This window comes from Arvicanthis niloticus, chromosome 2, assembly GCF_011762505.2.
Source record: "Arvicanthis niloticus isolate mArvNil1 chromosome 2, mArvNil1.pat.X, whole genome shotgun sequence".
In the NCBI taxonomy this organism is placed as follows: Eukaryota; Metazoa; Chordata; class Mammalia; order Rodentia; family Muridae; genus Arvicanthis; species Arvicanthis niloticus.
The window spans coordinates 116,863,080-116,876,527 of record NC_047659.1 but is presented as its reverse complement, the minus strand read 5'-3'; the positions used below and the strand labels follow the sequence as shown (position 1 = coordinate 116,876,527).

The 13,448-nt window shown below is 40.7% G+C and overlaps 2 protein-coding genes across 3 annotated transcripts in view; one reads left to right on the top strand and one right to left on the bottom strand.

The window, feature by feature from the left end:
* The first annotated feature begins 4,012 nt into the window (after positions 1–4,012).
* On the top strand, positions 4,013–6,008 carry Nkx2-4 (NK2 homeobox 4). The gene is made up of 2 exons (XM_034496708.2): positions 4,013–4,472; positions 4,878–6,008. The coding sequence occupies exons 1-2, from the start codon at positions 4,025–4,027 to the stop codon at positions 5,489–5,491; spliced, it is 1,062 nt and encodes a 353-aa protein (XP_034352599.1). The 5' UTR covers positions 4,013–4,024; the 3' UTR covers positions 5,492–6,008.
* Positions 6,009–11,322: 5,314 nt separating this feature from the next.
* Xrn2 (5'-3' exoribonuclease 2) overlaps positions 11,323–13,448 on the bottom strand; it is a 69,606-nt gene continuing 67,480 nt past the window's right edge. Inside the window, exon 30 of one of the 2 annotated variants that reach the window (XM_034494845.2) lies at positions 11,323–11,850. In XM_034494845.2, the coding sequence (XP_034350736.1) occupies positions 11,785–11,850 (66 nt within the window). In that variant the 3' untranslated portion in view covers positions 11,323–11,784. The remainder of the gene's footprint in view (positions 11,851–13,448) is intronic. The other variant, XM_076929919.1, reaches the window with a different exon arrangement.

Genomic DNA, 13,448 nt, shown 5'->3' with positions numbered 1-13,448 from the left:
TTCTCATGCTATTTGAAAGATGTACTATTAACAATTGTACTAATTTAAAACAAACTCATTGGTTAGACATACCATTGGTGAGAAAGCAGAAAACATTATTTCATTTAGAAATATCTGAATATTTTTCAGATTCAGTCAAGAGTCTTTTTGTAAGTAGCTAAATCACAAAGATTTTGCATTTTATAAAGAAAATATGAAGATAACACAGTGTAACAGAGAAAGTCATAAATATAGGAGTAAAATTGGCCAAAGAAATGTGAAATAATTTAAATAACCAATTAAAACTAAAAGCATCTAGGAAAACTAAAAACAAAATGGGAACTAAATTTTAGAAATTGATAAAATTATCAAAAATTTAAGAATAAATTTCATTTTGTCTCCTTAGCATTTTGTTTATACCTTCAAATTTTGCTGCACAAAACAAGTGCTATTGACATGATTCTTTATTCCTTTCCAAGTAAGAAAAGATAGAAATTGTTATACTACAGCTACTTCTCCAACATGAGAATTTCACTAATCAAGTAAGTTTACAACTATTTCAAACTAATTCTAAGTGCAGCAAGTGTCTCATTTCTGAACAGCACTTATATTCTTGATTATTCAGCAGAGAGTAATATTTTCAAGAATAGTTTACCCTGATGCAGAAATTCAGGAGCTATTAACAATCTATGTGCCACCATAGAAAGACAAAGTCTCCCTCTTGGTTCTAGCTGGAGCTCTACTTCAAAGGGGGTCTGTCACAAGGTTTCTCCCCTCTTCCCAGGCCCCTCTGGCTGAGCTGCATGACAACAGTAAATCCCAATTGCAGGAAAATCTCTTTCTTCTGATTTTAGTAGTTTAGTTTAGCTTCTTGCCAGGATTTTTGTTTCTAAAGTTAACTAACATATCAGAGATTTTCAATAAATGTCAATTTTTGCTTTTTTTTTTTTTCTCTAAATGAACCTACTGAATCCTTTTGTCTAGCAAATTTTTCTTTCTCTGCTACAGGCTGTCTTAGTAAGTTTTCAGTGTTGTGTGATATATGAAACAACAAAAATCTGAACTACGGAAAATAGTCAAGGCACCAAAAACCAAATCCATGCTGTTCGCTGTATGTAAATTAGTATTGTGCTTCAAGATGTGGAGCCAATCCTAGCAGGATACAATGTCAAGTGTTGTGAGGAGAGGAAATGGGAAAGAAGACTAGAGTAGGAGAGGGAGAACCATCTCTTTTCACTACCGTATTCTCTTTAAGAGTTTCTTTCTTTCCTTTCTGTCTGCTAAGTGCTAAGAGGAGGGCAGGGAATAACAAGAAAGCATTCCTGAAAAATACATTTCATGACATATAGTCAATAGTATTTAACCATCACTAACTATAAATTTCCATTCACAATTTGGGCAGAGAATAATTGGATGAAATGAGTTTGATGGAAATCTTCAACAGAGTATCAAACTACTTTGTCATTCGATATACATGTATACATTTGCCCGTCTATTATCAAACTCATATGCACACATCCAAATAGCAACTACATTTTAAAGGTATGAAATTTCTAGGGTAAGACACAAATAACTGATAAAAGAAAATATGAAAGATTTTAAGTTTTTTTTTTTCCTTTCAGAACATTTCATGTCCAGGAAAGAAATTCTACTTGGCCTATGATGTTCCTAAACAGTCACAAAGTGAATTTTGGCAGAAATTATGTTTTGTTTTATATTTTTATTTTATAGTAAGAAACCTCCAGATCTGAGTGCACTGATAAACTGAACAAAATACAGTATAAGCACTTATAAAACTGCCACACTGAAGTTTTACAAAAGTCACAAGATAAAATGTATAACTTGAAAACAAAAAATTCATATGAAGAAAAACTATAACCACCTTTTCTGGCTTGGATAGCTCATCAACATGAAGTTTATGATAATTGCTTCTTTTTTTAAATGTGTCTAAGCTTGAAAAATATAATGGTTTGCAAGGGACTTTCATATTCACAGATATTATGACAACTATATTTACTTACTTTATCTTTGTTTAAAGTTTAAGATTACTTTCTGTTGTTTTTAAGCTGATAAGTAGTAAGGAATAAAATTTAAAGTAAAACAGAGTTTAAAGCCCACATTGTAAAAGGATCACAGCATTTGAGTGCCCTCCCCGCTAAAGGCTTCTTTGTGTATCATTAGTTCAAGAAATATAAGTAGGCAGTTCCAGCATAAGTGACCTAGCTCAAGTGTCTCAAGTTCAGGAATGACCTGTAAACGTAGTATTAAGTCAGACTGTAGCAATACTAATCTTGTGAAGACAGTAACTGATGTTTGTAAACAACTGCTAGAACCTGGCATTTTGTCCCACAGTATGTGTTTTAAAATATTAACCACTACTCTGGTTGTCATTTTCTTTCCATGAGTGACCATATGGTCTTTTTCTCCCTACAAAAGGCTTTGCAAAAGTACACTGAAATGAACACAGTTGTTGATTAAAATAATAATACAAACCTACCAAGGACATTCAAACCACAGGACTGAAACCTAGAAAAAGATAATGCTGAACTACTCAGATCTTCCAGGGTGTGCTGCCAGGTTAAACTTCGGTGGTTACTCTTTTGTTTTTAGAAACAATAAAATCTTGCATAAGAAACACTTTTCTTTCTTCTCCAGTTTCCAGGAAAACTTTTAAAATGTTTCTTTGTTTCCTTCTCATTCCCATGTTTTCCGATTTCACTGGTACCTGCACACTTTGTCTTTTTCTTGTTCAGCACTTACTGTAAGTTCACAAAGTGTAAGTTCTTTGTTATGCAGGAACATTTGTATACCAAAAGACGACAATTTTTTAAACATCAGTTTACATTTTTTTTTTCAAGACGAGCTGCCGTTTTAACCTGCTTTCTGCATCTACATCAATACTCCTTAAACAGGTTATTTTCCCAACACCACCAAAAAGATCCCTTACAAAGAAGTAAACATACTTGAAATCTCTCTCTCTCTCTCTCTCTCTCTCTCTCTCTCTCTCTCTCTCTCTCTCTCTCTCTCCTTTCCTCCCTCTCTCCCTCCCTCCCTTCCCCTCCCCCCTTTCTTTTTCTCTCTCTCTCTCTCTCATATGAGGGTAGTGACAGAAGAATAAACCGTAAATCAGATTCTGGGGATGGGGACAAAGAAAAGATAGCGGTAATGAAAGTGCAAATTAAATATGAAACGTTTTTAGTAAATACACTTTGTCTTGTTCCGTTTCTACACTGATAGTAGGAACAGCATACTTACAAGCCAGCATCTCTGTAAGCCAGCATCTCTCTGTGTTGTCCCCTCTTCTTTGGATTTGGATACTTTGAGCTAATTTGGAAGTGTCCGTTAGGTTGCCTACAAAATGATGCTTTAGAGGATCTAACGATGCATAAATTAGAGAGCCCTACAATGGCAGAGGACGGTCATTGTACCTCTCCTCTTTATGTGCTCTTATGGTGGGACCCAAGAGCCTTTTTTTTTTTTTTTTTTAACACTTTAGATGATGAAGCCAGTGAGGGGCTGGTAGTTAGAAAGGAGGTGAGCCCTGCAAAACATCCCCCTCCCAACTTAACAGCTGTTTGTCCTCCCCCAACTTATACTGAACTTTGCCACAAAGTCACTTTAGGAAAACTACCAGTCTGCATGAAACAAGCGTGGGTCTTTCATTGGCCTCAGAGTTTTTCTTTCTCGAAGGCTAAGGTAACCAGGATAGAAGAGCGAAGGATGGAGATAGAAAGAGGGGTAATCTTTTCAAGAAACACCCAACTGGCCCTTTACCTTTTTTGCCTCCGTTATGGGGAAGAGGGGGTGAGAGAAAAAGATGTCAATGACCATTGTTTGCTCGTTGGGGATGTTGCTCCGCCCCCCGAGTCTGTCGTAAACCTGGCGCTGGACTAAAATAAACCCGAGATCCCGCAGCTCGGGGGCTCGCCGCGCCGCGGACAGCTCTCCACTGGCGCTGCCGCCCGGCCGAAGTGGCGGCGACGAGCGGCCGCCGCGTCCCGCCCGCGCCCGCCCCGGGCCCCCCTACCTGGCCGTCCGCCGAGCCATGTCGTTGAGCCCCAAGCACACGACGCCCTTCTCTGTGTCCGACATCCTGAGCCCCATCGAGGAGACCTACAAGAAGTTCGGCGGCGTCATGGACGGTGCGCCGCCTGGCCTGGGGGCGCCCCTGGGGGCCGCCGCCTACCGCGCGCCACCGACTGGCCCCTCCTCGCAGGCGACGGCCGTGGCGGGCATGCAGCCGCCCCACGCCATGGCCGGACACAACGCAGCGGCGGCGGCAGCGGCGGCGGCGGCGGCGGCGGCGGCGGCCGCCACCTACCACATGCCTCCCGGCGTCTCGCAGTTCCCGCACAGCGCCATGGGCAGCTACTGCAACGGCGGCCTGGGCAACATGGGTGAGCTGCCCGCCTACACGGACGGCATGCGGGGCGGCGCGGCAGCCGCGGCCACCGGCTGGTACGGCGCCAACACGGACCCGCGCTACTCGTCAAGTGAGCGGGGCCAGAAGCGCGGGACTGAGGGCAGGCTGGCGGCGCGGGCTTTTCCCGCCACAGCCGGGGCGCGAGGGTGCTTGCGTTCTAGTCAGCGGCGCCCGAGGGCCGACGCGCGGGGGGTCCTGGGACGCGGTCTAGGGCTCGTGAGGGGTTCTGGGTCAAGGCTTGGGACGCGCGGGGCGGCCTGGGACGCGCGGGGTTTCTTGGGAGCCCCCTGGGGCGCGCGGGGGTTGCCGGGCCCCTGGGCGCGCGGAGGGAGTGGGACGCGGGCCGCGGCGCTCGCGGAGTCCCGCGATCCAGTCGGGGCCCCCGTGCCGTCACTTAAAACGAGCGGGGCGACGGAAGGAGCGGTTCTCGCAGGCCCGGGGCTCACCGGCCGTCCTTCTTGGGCCCCCTCCCCAGTCTCCAGGTTCATGGGACCGTCGGCGGGCGTGAACGTGGCCGGCATGGGTTCGCTGACCGGCATCGCGGACGCCGCCAAGTCGCTGGCGCCGCTGCACGCGGCCGCACCGCGAAGGAAGCGCCGAGTGCTCTTCTCGCAAGCGCAGGTCTACGAGCTGGAGCGGCGCTTCAAGCAGCAGAAGTACCTGTCGGCGCCCGAGCGCGAGCACCTGGCCAGCATGATCCACCTGACGCCCACGCAGGTCAAGATCTGGTTCCAGAACCATCGCTACAAGATGAAGAGGCAGGCCAAGGACAAGGCGGCGCAGCAGCTGCAACAGGAGGGCGGCCTGGGTCCCCCACCTCCTCCGCCGCCGCCGTCGCCGCGCCGCGTGGCGGTACCGGTGCTGGTGAAGGACGGCAAACCGTGCCAGAACGGCGCGGGCACCCCGACGCCTGGCCAGGGCGGCCAGCAGCCGCAGGCCCCGACGCCCGCGCCAGAGCTCGAGGAGCTGTCGCCCAGCCCGCCCGCTCTGCATGGTCCCGGGGGCGGTTTAGCGACCCTGGACGCGGCCACCGGGGACTATGGCGGAGGCGTGCTCGGCGCCAACCTGCTCTATGGCAGAACGTGGTGATGAGCCCCGGGGGTCTGCCTGCGATTCGCAGGATCCGCCAAGAAACTGCAAGAACGAATGGGGGAAATGTACAGAAGCTGACCCTTTAGTGCATGGAGATAAGAACGAATGAGTCGCGGAGAGGGTCAGGCTGCTCTGAACGTCTTTACTGGGGGTGGGAGAAGGCGACAGCCCCGGACCGAATAATGTGACACCACACTTTGAGGTGGTGATTTTCCTTCTTTCAGAAGTTCCTAAGTTATGCGAAGAACTGACGGAATCCACATTCACCACGTTCCTAACCAAAGCTCTCAGAGTTTTAGAAGTCGGAAACTTTGTTGGTGTTTGTATCTCTATAAGTCAACCAGCTTTCACGATGAATCCTTGAAGTGGAATTTATTTTGGGAGATTAATTTGCAAAGCCCCTCCCCTAAGTGCAATTTCGTTAATGCTTGGTTGAAAGTAAATTGAATTGTAGCCCAAAGCGGATCATATACACAGCAACATGATTGCTGAGGAATAACTGCCATTTGGGTAAAATAGAGAAATGGAATAAAAAGAATCGAAATACTAATTATATGGATCGTTACCGTTTTTACATTTAAATGCTGATTTTAAAATATTTTCATTATTAGGCAACCAAGTAACTATATTATCCTAGAAGAGGACAACCCCCACCCCACCCCACCCCAAGATGTAGCTCATCATTTTTAAGAAGGGTTATAAAATACTTTTTATATAGAATCTGGCCTTTCCAAATCGGCTGACAAACATGCCCTTTCCTTCTATCAACATAGTATTTATTCTCTTTAAATTACCTAAATTTGGATTCCTTGACAAAGTACTAGAACAAACAAGTAAAATTAACAATACTACCACCAATTTCAAAGCATGTCAACAAGAATAAGGTAATTTATTGAATTGTTATCAAAATATACAGAAAAAGTGAGATAATTATACGTTTCTATCATATTTAGAATTTAGTATTTACGCCAATTTTATTGGTGTTTTATTGTATAACTAAATGTATTTACTCTTTAATATGCCAATTTATATTTTCAGTATTTCAAATGGATATTTAAATATAACTTTTAAAGGCCTTAAGTTCTTTTTTCTAAAAGTCAGGAGGTCATTTCTTTTTAAGTGTTGTAGGGATTTTTCTTTTTTCTTTAGGGAGTGTGGCAGCACAGCTCTCTGACTCATTATTAGAATAGTCATATTGGAGGAAATAGAGCCGACTGAATAGTGTGAGCTTAGAGGACTAATGGAAGTTAAAAAAAATAATATGCGTAAAACATGCTTTCAAATAACCAAAACAGATAATCACCAGAGATACCAGACTTCTTCTGCGTTTGAGTTTTTCGAACAAATTTGAATGTGAAACACTCGATTTCTTCTCATGATTTGAACGTTTTTCTGGAAAGTCCAAAGTGACTACATAAGAAGATACATAGAAGTCAAATTTGCACTTTCTCCAAAATTTATTCTATAGTAAATCCTCTTTTTTTAAAAAAAAAAAAAAAAAAAAAATTAACTCCAGTTTCTCTCAAGGCAAGAAAAGGGAGGAGGCATGGAGTAAAGAGATTGTCTTATCAAATCACCGTTGTGCATTTTTGGAGAACAAGATTTAATTTTAAAGGCATTTAATATAATCTCAGTAGACAAAGTAGTCTAAAAATGCTGTGATAAACATACAGAAATATCTCCCAGGTTGAGTTTTTACATTACAAGTAGATTGATTTTTAGAAATCAGTGTTAATTTCCTGGTAAAGCTATTGCTGATGTGCTGTAGTTCAAAGTGTTTTGTTTTCATCTGTTTGACTACACTGCCTCTAGAAATGTTTTAAAAATTCACATCACACCATTTCAAATATACTTTTTAACAGACCAACACTTGTAAAAACAACAATAGCTTTATGGTCGGTAGGCATGCAGTGGTACCCTTAAGGAAAATAAACCTGTAAGTTACACACACACACACACACAGACACACACAGACACACACACACACACACACACACACACACACACACACACACAGCTTATTTCCAGACAAAGAATCTCTTTAAATTAAATGAACTCTAATGGAAATAATGTCACCAGAAGCAAACAGGTTTTTTTCCATTCACCATTTTCTGAAAGTATATGTACTGTAGCCATATCTTTTTCTATTCAGCATTTCTTAAGTAGAAATAAAAAAAAAAAAAATCCAAGCTTGAGGTAATTGCTGCAGAGGGCTTAACATTCTACACCCAGAGACTTACTGAGCACATCCTGATGTTAGGAAAAGGTTTGATTCCTGAAACATTAAAAGAAATGTTTTTTACTATAGAATTCCACTTTCTGATTAATGCAAAGCAAAAGCCTTTTCCTTCCTTTGCAGTTGGTGCTTTACAGATCCTTTATGAAAATACAAACGGCTAGACTAGGTGAAACTCATTAACTGAAGAGGAGGATAAGTGTCTCCACAACCAAGAGGGAGAACTGGAGCCTGGGCTGGGTGGAACAAAGCCCTCTCAAAGTTTAGCAGAGGCCATAGCAAAACCGGGTTTCAGAAATGCTAACTCTGCAGATGTGACATTTTGCAGTACATTTTGTGGTCTAACATCTTTTCTAGTGGATACACAGAAACCAAAATGCAGAACGAAAGTTGCAGGGATTGCAGGTACTTCGGTGTAATCTTCATTAGGATGTAAATTAAAGTATGAGAGTGTGTGCAAATTTGAAGGACACAAGAAGGATGTTTTGTATATGCAAGGGTAAGAATGTAACCCAGTTATCCTATTTAAGGCTTTGCTTAGAACTACATTCTAAAGGTCAGAACAGATAATTAATCAACATAGATGTGTTCAAACTCCATTCTGCTAGTAGCTGTTTACTTTCAATTTAAAGCAAATCAGAGACTCAATTCTGTTCACTAAATACAAACATCTTCCATAGGCTTGCTTTGTTAACTGCACTGAATAGTAATGGTTCTAAAAATGAATTTGGGGCCATATATTAAAAAGCATATAGATTTGATTTTTAGGTATGAATTAGTGCACACGAGAAAGTAATGCATTATGAGGTTGCAATATAAATTACAGTTCAGATACAAAGCACAGATAATATTCCCCTGCCATTTAATGCCACAGTATCATGGTGGACCTCTGTATGTTATTTAAATTTAGTTTTTCTGAAGCGCAGTGATTGCCATCCTCAGGCCCAGTGAGACATAGAACTGATACATTTGTAAAACATAAGATGCTGTTTTACTGCTAGTGAGAACTGGTGAATATCTATCTGGGGAAACTTCAGAGATTCCCAGACTGGGGAACCATTTGCACAAGTCACCTAGCACCCCTCTATCCAGTGAGTATGGAGAGTTCTTTGTGATCTCCAGGTTACCTTTTCTAAATTTAATGGTGATGGAAGTTTCTGACATAAGGGCTTTAGTTTTGTTCAGTTTTGTTTTAGATAATTTATCTGAAATGAAGTGAAACATTTTTTTAAATCTGTAACCTCAGTAATTGTTTAGGTAACCTTTAATTAAAAAATTAACTGTTAAGCTATATAAACTTAAAAGTACAAAATTTTGCAATAGTGACATTTTATACATACAAATTAAGGCATGTTATCTTTTTACTCCAATTCTTGAAGTAGGGTATAAAAAAACAGCTACAGAACATGTTGGAATTAATGCTGAATGGAGGAAGCATATTTCAAGAATGGGCCACTTGTTACTTTGTTGGTTGACCTTTTTCCTGGCTAGAAATAGAGGACACAGTCACCAGGAATACAGCACCTTGGTTTTCTGATCCTTTCAAAGTGGGCAGAAGTCTTGAGAATCAAAGCAGAGTTGCAAAGCCACCCTGTGGCCTTTAACTGTGGATAGATTGACTCTCGAGAATATCTAGATTTTAGATTTCTAGGCACAGCTAAATTGGTTAGTCAAGACTTTGAATTTTAAACAAAAATCTGGAGCAGGTAGTTGGGTGGGGCCAGATGTGTTTCTTACAGGTTCAGCATGTGCACTTGCCTGGAGAATTGTAAAGATGCAGACTGCAGTACTGCATCCAGGGAGTAGAGAAATGATGCTACAATGCCCCCAAAGATTGAAGGTCTGAGATTCCGCACTCAACCTACTCCACATTTGTCTGTTCCTGGTAGGCCGTGAGGCTTCTGAATCCTAGGCTTAGGGGAGACACTAGGCCAATTGCCTCAGCTTCCAGATTCCACCAGGAGGCCAATCAGGAAAGACACAACCTTGACTATGTGGGACAGCTCACCTTCAATAACCCTGCCAGCCCTCTGCTCCTAGGCAGCTCAGCCTCAGCTGCAAAGTCCTTGTGCGTCCTAAACCTTCATCCTAGCCAAATCCCTGAGCATCTGACTCCATCTAGAAGTGGGAGGATTCCTACCCAACACCCAGCTCTGTGATGATATCCCAGGTCTTTGCAAGTAAATTAACCTATAGGTCATTACATTCTATTTGCCTTTGAAAAGCTTAATGGCAGCTTAATAACCATCTGCAGAAGGTTTTGTACTTTCACATCACCCCTTTGGGACTCTCGAGCTAAGGAGGTTGCTTCTTCCTTACTAGGTCCTCTTAGCATATGTCTCCAGGTACTGACTTAAAACAATTTAGTGAGAAACCCTGAAAAAAGGTGCTCCTAAGGTAGCATAATGGACTACAAGTAGAAAAACTAGCCCGTTGCCTGCAACACTAAAACTTGAGGGAACATTCACATCTGTAAATATCCTTGAAAGCTTTAAACAACACTTTACTGAACCAACAGCATTTTTCTCTTCTAACAGTAAGAGATGGGAGAAGAGGAGGACCTAAGGGTCCAGGAACTGGGCAGATGTTCCCTGGACACAACCTCCTCTTTCACAAGAGAGAACCTGCTATCAGCGAACTTCTCTTCAGGACCCTTCAGTCAAAACCAGAATTTAAAAACTAAACCAAAACCAGGGGATTAGGGAAATAAAAGGTATTAGTGTGGATTTGGAGAATCTATGAAACTATATAAAGTAAAACACATGTTTCCTTTGGAAGATGCAGTACTTTATTTGGAAGGCTAGACAGCTTTAATATTTAGAAAACAAGAGACATTAACAGTAGGATTCATTACTATAGAGTGAAGGTAACATACAAAGGGTGACAATTCCTAATGGATATTCTTTGTTCCAACAATAAAATGATCCTGCTGCTTTCACCAGCATCAGCCATGAATTCAACAGTTCCAAAATGCCTGTATATTCAACGGAGGGTTTGTTTCCCACATAATAAAAAAAGTTAACAAGTATGCTTTAGCTGTGTTCTAAAAAACAAGTCTCCTAAGTGAGGAGAAACCTTACTTTACAATATTAGGGTAGAAAAACTGAGAAAAAGCCTCAGTCTTCACAGAAAGGTATCCAGTCTAATTTTGGTAATTCAATGAAAATAGCTGTGTATGAACTCTAAACATGCACTTAGGGACTTAGTGTGCTCAAGTAAAAGGGAACAAGGTCCAGACTGAACTCTACTGTGAAGTATTAATTAAACTATGCTTAGCACAGATTCTTTGGCTAAAAAACTCCAACTTGAATTTTTAAAAATTGTCCCTAAATAAGAGATTTAGAGGTCCTTAAAACTAAAACACAAGTAAGAAATGTGTAAAAATGAAAATACAAGATGTATTAGTAACATGCTAATATAATAAATGCTTCTCTTGATGTGTTAACCATATCCTCTTAAAACATACCTTGATACTGGCTGGCTCTTGACATCTAACTGTAGGAACTGCTTTCTGTGGAGGTTGGCACCGTAAGTCTGTACAGGTACCGTAGGTCAAGACTTTCAGCTGAGATAATCAGACACCAGACACTAATGTTTTTTAAGTTTGGCTTTATTTATTTATTTTTTTTTACTAAAGTCCACAAATTTCTGTAAGACAAGTACTTTAATGAAATGTTTTCAAAGAAATGTTGAGCAATAGATGCTCTAGTCTGCAGAATGTGCAGCTCAAATGTCCATACCTAATTATTAATGTGCATTAAAATCAGCATAGAGCTGTTTTGAATTTTAACCATAATGAAAACCCAGGACTCCTAATTTCATCAAATGTGTTTACAAGCAATAATAAATTCAGACCCACTGTATTATGCAATACACATCTCTAGAAAGCAACATAAAACAGTGAGATCAGATCAGTAAAAATATACACAGTTAAAAGAAATACACAAAGTACTGTAGTTTTATTAAAAACTACTACTTGAGAAAGAAACCTTTCCACAAATAGCATAAAAGTGTAGTAGAGTGTTGAAAGGAATGTGGAGGGCTTTACAAAAGCCTAATTCCAACTGTATCTTCCCGAGGGTGGAGGCAAAGGGTATTTCCTTCCTTCTCTGGGATATCCCTGAAAGTAAACAAAAGAAAGAGTTTATCTTCTGGATTAATAACACCTAATAATAGTAATTTACATCTCTGTGGAAGAGCACCTCAAGAAGTAGACTTTTTCTTAAGGTACATCACATGGGAAGTCTTCAAAAGTATGTGATCTAAGCCTATAGCTCTAACATAGCTTGTTACAAAGCTAAAGACGCACACAAAGGTTGGATTACTGAACACTAACTCCATAGCATTAATAACCACATCTAGGAAATTCCCTGAAATGCAGACAAATGAACAATGAAATGCTTCTTGTACGTATGTACAGTGGAGTTTATATTTATATTTGTATTAGTTCTTTGAGAATTTCAAACAATGTGCTTTGATTATATTCACTCCCTTCCCCTAATCTTCTCAAACCACCCAACTTTATCTTTCCTTTTAACTCATCAAGTACAGTTTGTGCTGCCCATATACTTTTGCCTGTGTAACCTTTACTGGTGAGTAGTGAGCTACAACCTTAAATAAACAAACAAGAAAAACCATCAAAACTTTCCTTCTTTCCCAGTGATGACTAGTTGACAATAGCTCCTTAACTAAGGGAGGGACTTTGGGTCTACCTTCCCTCTCCATGCTGGATTCTGTCTGGTCTGAGCCTGCACAATGCTGTGAAGACAGTGCTTTAAAATTTTTCCACCATTCTGAGCCCTTGGTAGGAAAGGTTATTTATTTAACCAAAGAAAGAGACTTACTGAGGCCTAATGGCCAATTATTTTTAGAAATATATTTTTTTGTTCAATGACAAACAGAACATTAATAAAATGCTTGCAAAAATATTTCCATACAAAAATAATTCATAATTACTTTTCTCAAGGTTTGGAAATATAGCTCAGTGGTAAGAGTATTTGCTGGATGAGTGTGGTACTGAGATTGGTTCTAAAGGGAAGAGAAAATTCCTATTTAGGACACAAGGTTCTATTTTATCACTTAAACAGCTTACAATATATGGCATAACAGATCCTGGAGGCTTCGATGTAGGCTAAGGATTTGTTTAGACATACTAAGGTCACTGCAAATAAAATGAAAGCATGATTCTCTTTAACAATAAACTCTAGCTTTAATAGTTGCAATTTAACAACAACTATGTGGAAACAAGTCTAAAAAGAATGAGTGTATTTCAAAAAAAGAATCTTCCAACTCGTTTATGTATTTTCTCAGCAAAGAATTTCACCTCCTCCAACAGCAGAGTTCCTCCAAGGGACTTCTGAAAGCAAGATGATTGGGGTTCAGTTTCCCAGCTCTGCCTCCAAACTATGCGGTCACAGGTTTTCAGTTCCTGACTGCAAAATGAAGTGACTGCACACAGCATCCTCCATGGTTTCTCATGTCTTTATCTTAAAAATGCTGTTATTTTAATTGACTAGTGCCACCTAAACTCTAGAAGCACAGAAGCAGTAATTTCCTAATATGACTTCTCAGAGGTGTTCAGTAGAAAAAAATTCAAGTTCTATAAAATGATTTTAATGAATTGTAACAAAAATTTTTCAAAAGACATTAACTGTAAGCAATTAAGGTGACTACTTTCTTGCAAAGTTGAAACAGACATACAAAAATACACTTTTAAGG

What these genes read in the sequence shown, in the direction of transcription:
- Nkx2-4 (XM_034496708.2), top strand. Translation starts at nt 4,025, where the DNA reads ATGTCGTTGAGCCCCAAGCACACGACGCCCTTCTCTGTGTCCGACATC. An exon ending in GGACCCGCGCTACTCGTCAA is followed by an intron (nt 4,473 to 4,877) that starts GTGAGCGGGGCC and finishes CCCCCTCCCCAG; the next exon opens with TCTCCAGGTTCATGGGACCG.